Source organism: Rhinopithecus bieti, unplaced genomic scaffold, assembly GCF_001698545.2.
Source record: "Rhinopithecus bieti isolate Rb0 unplaced genomic scaffold, ASM169854v2 scaffold_425, whole genome shotgun sequence".
In the NCBI taxonomy this organism is placed as follows: domain Eukaryota; kingdom Metazoa; phylum Chordata; class Mammalia; order Primates; family Cercopithecidae; genus Rhinopithecus; species Rhinopithecus bieti.
Genome location: NW_016803361.1, coordinates 2,262,644 through 2,274,185, shown reverse-complemented (window position 1 = coordinate 2,274,185; position 11,542 = coordinate 2,262,644). Strand labels below are relative to the sequence as shown.

The window sequence follows — 11,542 nt, the reverse complement described above, 5'->3', positions numbered from 1 at the left end:
ACACGTTTGATAGGTGCAGTCAGTTCTAATTCTTGCAAAAGGCCATAGAAGGGTTGTGCTGTTACAACTCTGAGCTGAAAGGGAAGGACATGGGAAGACTGGTGGCTGGCATGACTTATAACTAGATGAGGAATGTTAACAGAAGACCAACCACCAAATTCCAGGCAGAACCAAAAATGTCAGAAGACTTTCACCTCAGCATACTTTAGCCTCAGAGACACTAAGGTGCTAAGAATGTCAGTCTTCAGAAGCCTAACTTACCTTTATTCTACAAAGACTTTCACTCTATGGAGAGCATATCAGAACTCATGGGAAATGTACTTTTCTACTAAATTCTAGGTACTCCTGAGATTTAGATGTTCAACACATATGCACAGCAGAGTACATTAGCTATCTTCCTGAGTATCTAACAAGGGCGCCAGTGGCAGCTACAGGGTGCTCTTCAGCTAACTCATCTTGAGAAAGCATGGCTTGGATGTGCCCAAGGATTTATTTCCCATCTGGAACAGCTCAATATAGTCTGTGCTGGGTCATAGCAGGAGCTCTTACCTCCAGCTAGTGTACATCAATCCCAACTGCTTGAATAATGTAACTAAAAAGCACATTCTCTACTAATGGTAGAAGCAGCAACACTCCATAATTTTCGAGTGTAGGCGAAAAAAAAAAATCCTTTCTCTGGGTCTGGTTATAAGGATAAATCTGAAAGTTAGAGGTGGCTGACTATTGGCTGAAAAACAGGATAGACTACTAGCATACAGCATTAGAATGAGAACCAAAGTAAGTTACTGAAATTACGAAGATTACAAGAAAACTGGGAAATCAACATGGGGCTTATGTTACCACTAACAATGCCTTTAAAAGCTAAAGTGTAGCCAGAAAGAGGCATCCTCACAGACAAGTGACAGGAGTAGTCATCTCTTTTGTACTGCCCAAGGTCACTCTTGGCCTTGAAGAACCAAAACAGAGCAAAGGTATAACTCAGAGGTATACCATTCAGTATGAAGTCAGGCTACAATTCCCTGCATTTCCTTTCAAATGGAGCTGTACTGTTCAAACAGAACTATCTTAGAGAAGTCTGTTCCATAAAGACAAAGAGCAGAAGTCTTGTTGCTAAAAGCCAAAGAGAGGGGCACTTGGACAAAGTATTAGTGGAGAGGGTCAAGAGAACAACTTATTTCATCCCTAAATTTGGAATGGAGTCACTGAACATGAACAAAGGACACTAGTAGAACCGACCACGAATGAGGAAAACAATGCTGAGGAAAGGGGAGAAGGCTATAATATCTCAATAGCAGCAGGCATAGTTGGGTAAGGATCAAGATCCAAGGCCAGTGTCATTTGAGAAACATCTGAATAGAGCCCTACTCTACCATGTTCTAGATAATGCTAATAATCCATCATTGTCATGGGCACTAAATCATTAAAAAATGAGGCTGTTGCCCTAGCTGAAAGCACAATGAGCCACTATTTCTTGCCACCTCGGCACCTTAAGGTCTAGTGCTACCATTTCTTCAGCACAGAACTACTTTCCAAAAACACTGAGAATGCAGATATGAGATGGATAAAGCCTGAGTTGATGGCTTTGACTTGTCCACATCCTTTAGGAAATCTCTCAGTGCCCAGAGGTGTTTATTTTATCCTGGCTGCTCGTCATCGTAACGGATGGTCTGGTGCTGCTTGCCAAGTCCCTCTGGCATAGGTTGAGAAGATCATATCAAGAACACGCTGGTGTGCCACATGTCTTCTTCAGGGTATCAGAGTTGCAGAGATGGCAGAAGGCAAGAAAAAGGTTGGAATGAGGGTGCACAAGGAAGATATGAAGAGGAGAGAAGCTACCAGATACCAGTCCCAGGATAATCACTTTTGTAGTATACTGAGGCAGAGAGATGATCAATTCTCTACTCACTGGGATTCAAGAAAAACAACAGATCCATTTAACCTATGCACAGCACTATAGGCATGAGGATAAGAAGAAAGCTCCTCTCCTATTTCTTGTTGGAATGACAAAACCCAACAAACGCCACAGTGTTATGTCATAAAATGGGCTTTAATGTCTGCTCTTACAACATGGTATTACTGCTTACACTGGAACTGGCACACAGCTCCCAAGGTTGGTTTACTCTGAGGAATGAAGCTGGCATCCCCCCTGGCTGCAGTATAGCTGGAATGGTCCCAGGCACTGAGCTCAGTACAAACTTTGGAGTCTAACTACCCACATCTCCTGTAGTTCACCAACTTTGGAGTTCTGGAACCAGCAGTGTAGATTCTGTGTAGGCCAAGTAAACCAGACACTGTTCTGTCTCTTTGTACTAACCACTCTCTATCCACCCCCTACTCTGCCTCCAGTATTATTCTGTTTTGTGAGGTACTAAGGAATGCTCTGCCTTTGCAGGGCCTAAATCTCCCATTCTTGTGGTTTGAATCCTCTGCTCTCTTTTGTATTTGCTTTAAATATCTTGGAAGTGTGACCCACGCTAACATGACTTGCCCTGTCCAGGGGACTCCTGGAATTCACATCTCCCATGTTTCTTCCTAGTTGATGGCTCCCTACTATGCCCACCATAGTAGGGTGATTCCAAAGAACTGCATTTAGGAGTGAAGACAGAAGTCTGTCTTCCTTCTATACCCAGTCAGTCCTTATCTCGATCACTTTATCTCTTTAACATGCACATCTGCATGTACACAGAGCTCTGGAAGGATCCTCTTATCTGAAGACTATGGAAACATTTTCTGATTCATGGAATTATCCCTTTCATTGAGTGATGTTCAAACTGCAGACTGGTCTCTGCCTTCCCAGATGTCTTCCCGTTGCTTGGCTTCCAACCGCTTTCTCTCTGTAAATAAGAGCAGTGTTAACCATGGTTGTCTACTTCATATAATCAATGACTTTCCCTTAATCCAAATTACAAGGCAAACTTTCATCATGAGACAAGTGGATATCTTGGTCTCTCTTACCTGATTCCAAGAGTTAATTCCTTTAACTTCCTAAGTGCTTTGTAAGTGAAAATGATACTACTATAAGTCATTACATTTATTACTATATAATAAAAAATATGAGGCTAATAGAAGTATATGGAATAAGTCAGAATCTAGTAGGACTCAGATTCTAGTCTTGCTAAAACATATTTAAATTCTACTTTTCAACTATGTTTAGTGCTTCAACATAATTGCCCATTATTCCCAGCTTACTGATCTTTATAAATATTTCAATAGGTATCAAGGATATGTATTGATATTCTATTTTGTTGCTTAAATGGAAATGGTAGCCCCTGGGCTTTACTCATATCTCCCCTCTACAACTTTATTGAAAAAATATTTCAGAGGCAAACCAAATTTCAGTATTTTCAGAGCACTTCCAGGAGCCAGAAATCTTCTGAAATATACAATTATAATATGGAAAACTAAAACTATTTCTAAAAACAAAAAATATACAAATCTGGATAATCTATCTTCAATTTTTATATGGAAGCTTGGTTCTCCATTTAACACTTTCACCAAGGTCTGAGAAAATACGGACCATACAACAGTCTGGTGACTCAAGCACTCCTTTAGGTGCCACAATACCAGTTCCAATTGCATGGCTAGTCATTTATCTTGAAACCATAAAATGGTGATAAGCCTACATGATAGATGGTAAGCCTAAATGCTTCCTTCTTATTGTTCCAAATTGATAATGCCTGTATAAGATTCAGCAAGTCATGAATCAGGGAGATTACAGAAATCGAGATGAATTTAGAATATACACTTGCTATTCTGATGTATCTTTCCTCATCAGCAGAATCCTTTACAACATTCCTACACTATATCTGACTATACTTTAAGGGCAAAGAAGTTGGTTATGAAGCTGACTGGCACTTGGAAATATGAGAAAAAGAAATTCACTGCTATTTGGGCACCATCTTGTGGCATTATCTGAATATAGCAGCAAAGTTGAGGCAAAAAACAGTGGTCTGCAAATTGCAAACTGAATGAAGGCTGGTAGAGTGCCTTGGAACTGAGGCAGGCTTGAACTGCACTGGGGTGCCCTAGGAGACAGCACAAAGGATAACTGGCTGGTCTAAAGGATTCCAGAATTTCTTAGGAAGGCAGTATGGTCTTGATTCTTACAAATATGGAGAAGTTAGGAGGGGATCTAAAGGCAATGGATGAAAGCAATCAAAATCTGGTTCTACATCCCAAGGAAAAATGAAGAAACCAGAAAAGTAAATTATTAGAACTCCAATTTTTCAATAAGGTGTGAAACTTAAATCATAAGAGTAATATGAGAAGACAGAAGAGATCCAAGAGCAGCAGAAAAATATGGCCCATAACACACAATTCCAAAATCAAAACAATTCTGAAAACAAAGTTATTGCTTTCTTTAAAGCTTGGGGCCAAAATTAATTGATGGAGGCAAATCTAACCTGAAAGGATACGAAGCCATTTATAGTCTTAACATATCCCATTTAATGTGAACAGTCACACACTCTGCTGCAGAAATATTAATGTGTCTTGATTTTGGTGTTATAAGACACAGATACCATATTAGCTTTCTAAAATCTGGAAAGTTCAGAATTCTTAAACTTTTTTTTTTTTTGGGAGATGGAGTCTCACTCTGTCCCCAGGGTGGAGTGCAGTGGTGTGATCTTGGCTTACTGCAACCTCCGCCTCCTGGGTTCAAGCGATTCTCGTGCCTCAGCCTCCTGAGTAGCTCTTGAGTAACAGGCATGTGCCACCATGCCCGGCTAATTTTTTTGTATTTGTAGTAGAGACACGGTTTCGCCATGCTAGCCAGGCTGGTCTTGAACTCCTGAGCTCAGGTAATCTGCCCGCCTCAGCCTCCCAAAGTGCTGGGATGATAGGCGTGAGCCACTGTGCCCGGTGTGAAACATTTCCTAACACTTTCTAATACAAGCAAATAGATTCTAATGATAAGCCATATGAAAAAACTAGTAGGAGTAGGAAGACAAATAGAGAAGCACAAAGAAATAGTGAAAATGGGAGGTGTAAATTTAGAAATACAAGAACATGAATAGAATAGAGAAATGTGGGTCAGGATAGGAAATAATGATTTCTTTATTTTAAAGATGAGGAAACAGAAGCTAGGAGAGCTGAAATGACTTGCCTAAGGTCACACAGCAGTGAAAGAACTGAATCTAGGACCCAGATCCTTAATTCTTCACCAGCACACCTTCTACTATCCTGACATCTGAAATATCTACAAGGGAAAAAATATGAAAAAACTGTATGAACAGAAAGACAAAGAAACATGTCCCTTTATTAAAGAGACAGGAAAGCAGATAATAGCTGATAAACTGCATGAAAGAAAGCTCCTACTAACTTGACCTCCAACAATTAAAAGAATAAATAAAGAGAAAGCCCAACAGTAGACATGAGGGCAAGGAATTCAGAAAAAACAGAAAATTCAGCACAAAGTGATTGACCTAAAACATTCGCATCGGCTGGCCCTGAAAACTTTCATTCTCCAATATAATAAATCAATCAACAGAAATGACTATATTAAATGAGTTGCCTGGAATCACAGTGCAGTCAAGACTTGACATAAGAGAATGTGAAGCACTGAAGATTGTAAAAGGGCCAGTTTGGTGTCATGTTTTAAAAAAAGCAAAGACAGAGGATGTAAATTAAAAGACTTTCAAAATTTACTTCTAGGTCTATGAAAAATAATCACAAAATCTACTGTAGTCACCTACAGAACAAGAGACAACATGCTTCGTGAAGAACACGTCTGGTCAAACGAATCTTATTCCCTTCTTTTATAGAGGGACAGATGTAGTAGGTCAAGGAGAAGTAATCTAAATAACCTCTTAATTTTAGGAAAGTTTTAGATTTTAAGTTTACCAAATATTTATATAATCATAATATATGGAAAAATACAGTCTGAATCCAATAAGGAGGCATTTAACCCTAGAGTGTGGAATAATTATCAATGTATTAAGTGTCAATACAAGGAACCATGTACTATTTATTTTAGCAACAGTTGGTGACCTGGTCAGTTAGTTAGTCCTAGGTTAACATTTTCATCTCTGATCTAGGCAAAGGTAGTAGGTTTATTAAACAGCAATTGATACCAAAAAATGAGTAAATGCTACATCACAGAAAAAAAGTCACATTAAAATGAAAAAAAAAAAATGTGGTTAGAAATGAACTTCAGACATCAGGGGAGAAAAGACAGCAAGAAAATACCCCAAGACCTAGATTATGAATCAGCAATGCCGCACTGCCCTTTAAGGCAGAGTAATGGAAAGTCTAAAAAGGGTTTTCATAAGGTATCAACTATGATTAAATTTATTACTATCTTACAGAGATGGTTTGAAGTTCTTTGTGATTTAATTAATCAAACTAGGTGAGCAGATTACTATTTACTTACTTTGCCTTTCAGGCCTCTGACCCAAAAGATAGGCTTTCAGAACCAGCCAATTTATCACCTACCTTCAAAAATAAAATGAAAATAAATTAAAATAAAATTGTAGCGGGCTTTGAAAATGAGAAAGTAGCTTATTCTGAAAGGTAATGATATCTATGTCCAGTTTTAGGTGGGAATCAAATATTTGTATGAGTGGAACATGGGAAAATTGTATATACATTCCTGAGTTTGGTCTTTATTTTGTTTTTTATTTTTTTGAGATGGAGTCTTGCTCTGTTGCCCAGGCTGGAATGTGATGGCGCAATCTCGGCTCACTGCAACCTCCGCCTCTCAGGTTCAAGCGATTCTCCTGCCTCAGCCTCCTGAGTAGCTGGGACTACAGGTGCATGCCACCACACCCGGCTAATTTTTCTATTTTTAGTAGAGACAGGGTTTCACCATGTTGGCCAGGCTGGACTCAAACTCTTGACCTCAGATGATCTGCCTGCCTCGGCATCCCAAAATGCTGGGATTACAGGAGTAAGCCGCCATGCCCAGCCCTGAGTTTGGTCTTTAAAATGTGGTTTTAGGCTGGGCACAGTGGCTCAGGTCTGTAATTCCAGCACTTTGGGAGGCCAAGGCAGAAGATCACTTGAGTCCAAGAGTTTGAGACTAGCCTAGGCAACATAGAGAGACCCTATCACTACAAAAAGGAAAAAATTAGCTGGCATGGTGGCACATGCCTGTAGCCCCAGCTACTCAGGAGGCTGAGGTGAAAGGATTGCTTGCACCTGGGAGGTTGAGGCTGCAGAGAGCTGTGATCGTGCCACTGCACTCCAGTCTGGGTGACAAAGTGAGACCCTGTCTCAATAAATGTCTCAATAAATAAATAATCAAAGTAGAGTGAAAAGTGTAGCAGAAAAGTACTTAAAACTCAAAATCACGAATTCAAAATTCATTAATTAGGAAGGTTTCACACTCTGGGTTTTATAAAGAAAAACATGGAGGACTTAGCATTCAGGGTAGAGTTAAGATTTACAAAGAAAAATTAGAGTAACCAATGTCATCCATGTATTTGGTCAATGAACATGTATTGAGTACCTTTTTATGTACCAGGCACTGTTGCCAAACAGCAGAACTCTTCAAGTGGGAGAAAGAAAGGCTGGGAGATTATCATACCATATTATAACAGGAAGATATACAGATTTCAATTCCCATGCTAATTCTGATCCCTTGGCAATGGTCATGTAAAACTCACCAAGAATGTCATGACTGATTTAACAATATCTGCCATGTGTAATGGATGGAGAGTAGCAGTATATAATACATATTTGTCATTACAAGCTCATATTATAATGAACATTAAATTCTTAACAGTCATATCAATAATCGTATCCTGAATTTGTAAAGCACTTTACCAAACATTTTTACATATGTTAACTTATTCTGTGCTCAAAACATTCTCCATGATTAGGTAGGCTGAGGAGTACTTTCACTTTGCTGGAAACCAGGGGGCGCAGAGAGGTATCTGACTCGCCCATGGCCACACAGCTAGGTAATGGCAAAAGGTCTATCAGAGCCCAGATTTCCTCATTTCTAAACAATCTGCCCCTGATCTTTACAGTTAAAGTTGTTAGAACAAAACAGTACGCAGATATTCTCTATTTCTACTAAGGAAAACACAAGAGGACACTGGTTTAAACTATCATGCAGATTTAACTCAGACCCAAGGAAGATTTTTCTGAGAGTGAACAGCTGCTAACCATTGGTACAGATAATAAAGAAGTTTGTCATATTTTATTCCTGGAGACTTTTAAAAATGTTTTATGTAAGTATTTTTTTCTGGGAAAAAATGTCAATAACTCCAAAAGTCCTTCAAGAGGGATTACAGTATTACAGAAGAAGCATGGGTTTTAATCAGTGGTACCTAGATTCAGATGCCTTCTCTTTCAGTTTACCAGCTGGGTGACTTTAGGCCAGTTACTTAACTTCTCTGGGTCAGCTCTAAACTCAAGATGGTATCATTGGTCACAGAGTTATCATAACACAGAATCATCATAACCTATAAGTTATGATGGAGTTTCTTTCCTGTCCTTTTAATCAACAAAATCATTTATCGTTTTAATCTTAAAATCTACAAAACTGAAGTGAGAGGAAAACAACTGCTTAAAATGCCCAAAAGAGGAACATATTTTCTTCCCTACTCAAGGCAGATTATCTCCACTAGATTGTAAGGCTTAAGGAGAGGAACAAAATCTTGCCACCTTTCTAATTCTCCTAAACAGCGAACACAATGCTTTGCACAGGGCAGGTGCTCAGTGAATGCCACATGGAGCTAATAGAGATTACAGGAATTTTAAAATAAAAAGAGTAATTAATGGCAAAAGTATGCACTGAAATCTGTGCTGGATTCACCATATAATGCTACTACTGTTGTTACTAACAAAAACAACAGCAGCTAACACTTATCATATAACTCATCATAGGCCTGTAGAAACAGGAGCAAGAGAGTACCTATGATTTTTTGAAGATGACTAAGTATCCTTCATGGATTAACTTGCTTGAGTTCCATTTAAGGATGAGAAAACAGAGGCCTCCAGAGAGTAAGTTACTTATCTACCCTCTCAAGGTCACACAGACAGTAAATGGCAGACCTAAGATGTGGACCCAGGAAGTGCGATTCCAGAGTCTAATACCTAAAACAATAAAGTTTCCACCGAAAAAAAATCTTTAAAGCCTGGGCTCCATGCAGGCAAGCATATAAGTATCTGCCCAACACAGAAAGAGGCCAGAAAGAGATACATCAGGAAATTTTCCAGATGCATTTCCTCAGATACAAAGAATGGTAGTAGCACTCTGGAGCATAATAAAGGAAGAGTCCTCTATAATCCATACAGCCTCAGCACCAATATGTAGGAGGAACTTATCACAGTGGGTCTCTATTCACAAATAAAGGCCTTCTTTAGGAAAGCAATAGAGTACCCACTTAGTCAACAGTCTCAATTTTAATTCCATCACTGAAATGTCCTTTGTATAGCCAGACATTTAAAACAAATACTTCAAGTGGAGCTGCATGCTGATGCGCCTAGAGAAAGAAAAGGGAATACTCAAGATGATATCCACACAAAACCACTGTTGCAGGATCTGTAGAGATACAGGTGATATACACCCAAAGAGAAGGATGATAACATGGCAAAGGGAGTCATATCCCCTTTTATAGATATCACTGTTATCACACAGAAATCATTTTCTTCAGAGACAACCAATTAACAAAGGGTTAAGGACACTGCACATTCATCTTTAATCTAGTTCTGTTATTGCCATCTATAAAAACTCAAGGAACCCAGTTATGTTTCTATAGTCTGTAGGAGGCCTTTGAGTAAACAATGACTGGAAAACATCAAAACTGCCTCATTATAGTCATTAAGGTTTCAAAAATTAGTTGGGTTCAACTCTGAAACTCTAGCACCTGCCACGACACACTCTGTCACTGGTTATCTGGCCAGTGCAGCTGAGAGTCTGTAAGCTGCCTGCTATCACCAAAGCAGAGAGGACAGGAAGTATTAATGGCCTTGTTAGACCAGCAATAAACAAGGAGTTTGAAACTTCAATTCGTTTAATGGAAAAATGAAGTTACTTTTTGGTAAGTGGAGTTTTCAGAATAAATTGCCTTCACAGATTCCAGGGATTGTGGGCTAAGGCAATGAGACTGTCTAAAGCCTGAAGGTTGATAAAAAGTACTTAAGTGCCACACCAGAGTCCCAAGCCTTTACATACAATTCAACAGCCTGTAGAAGAGACAGATTTTAACTTCAACCTCAAACTATAAGAAAATAAAAACTCTGCTTGTGGATCAGGGGAAATATTTTTCTGAGAACGCTTGGATAATGGAAAATAGTCAGAAGACAGGTAAATCTAGATGTACTCTAATGGAGCCACTCAGGACTGCCTTAAAAGACAAAATACCTCCTACAGTTGTTATCAAGGTCAGTTGCTGGTTTTTCCTAAATTTGTCTTCTACCTCAGATCTAAACCATTTGATAACATTAGGGCAATATCATGGCAATCGTGGCCCAGTAAAACCATAGCAAATGTTTTCTGCCTAGGACACTATAAGTTTTCAAAGGAAAATTTTCTCAGAGAAAACTGTAGGAAAAGCCATGGATGGGCTGAGAAGACCAAACCTATCTCTTGGAAAACAACAGTAGGAGCATGGATTAGGATGTCTTGGTGTGTGAAACAGGCAGACAAATCCTGAAACGTCTTCTCCTGAACGTAAGGCATGAAACTTTCTACACACTTAGGAGGCTTCTAGGAAACAGAAATGACAAAATGGAATGGGCTTCATTCATTTTTTTTTTAAAAACACACGCCTTATAGTGAGCTGTAAAGGGACTAAAGAAGAACACCATCCTTTCAGCTCACCTCTGGCTTCTTGCAGTTTCTTGAGCTCTGCTTCTCGTTCGGTTTTGCTCTGCTTACTTCGAACCCCAAGGGCACTGATGACTAACCTTCTGGCTAGGGCTGCTGAAGTCTCAGGACGCTCCTTTGCTGGCTGGAGGAACTCTGAATGGAAGAAAGGAAGGGAGTAGGAGGGAGTAAAGAAGAGAGAGCACTCCAGCTTCAAGTGATTTAACTCAGTAATTAACATACAAAATAGACTAACAAGGGCTGCATCAGCAGTAATTAATACAAGCCTGATAGATGACGATCAGAGAAAATTAACATGGCAAAGCACAAACAACCCTGGCTTCATTATCTGCATTAACACAGTATCTTACAGTGACTCTATCAGGCAGTTAAACACAGAGGTAAACTAGGTAGGGATGTCATCAGAAACTGGTTGCTGCATTGCCTGCAGTTAGTTCTCAGACTCTCAAAGTGGCTGCTCAGATGCCATATTTCCAACATGGTCATTTCTCTTTTATTTATTTTTTCTTAAAAACATACTTCTTTTAACACTAAAAATAAAAGTGTTATGTCTTTAGATGTCTGGATGCTATAAAACTGCTGGAAAGAACAATAATACCACCATCAGCAAAAAAAACCCCAGAGATTATAGACTCACCAGCATAAGCTCTAGCTTTGGCCTTGGCTGCTCTTGTGGCCTGTGACAAGGGACGAATCTTCACCATGGTGTGTTTAATACCCAACGCATCACGAGCTGCAAAGAGGAATAAAAGGAAGCAGAAGACA

At 39.3% G+C, this 11,542-nt stretch overlaps 1 protein-coding gene across 4 annotated transcripts in view; it reads right to left on the bottom strand.

The window, feature by feature from the left end:
* Positions 1-2,028: 2,028 nt before the first annotated feature.
* R3HCC1L (R3H domain and coiled-coil containing 1 like) overlaps positions 2,029-11,542 on the bottom strand; it is a 110,455-nt gene continuing 100,941 nt past the window's right edge. For all 4 annotated transcript variants that reach the window (XM_017880390.1, XM_017880400.1, XM_017880395.1 and 1 more), the window contains 3 exons: positions 11,415-11,510; positions 10,772-10,912; positions 2,029-2,834 (listed from right to left, as the gene is read on the bottom strand). In XM_017880390.1, coding sequence (XP_017735879.1) covers positions 2,767-2,834; positions 10,772-10,912; positions 11,415-11,510 — 305 coding nt within the window. In that variant the 3' untranslated portion in view covers positions 2,029-2,766. The remainder of the gene's footprint in view (positions 2,835-10,771; positions 10,913-11,414; positions 11,511-11,542) is intronic.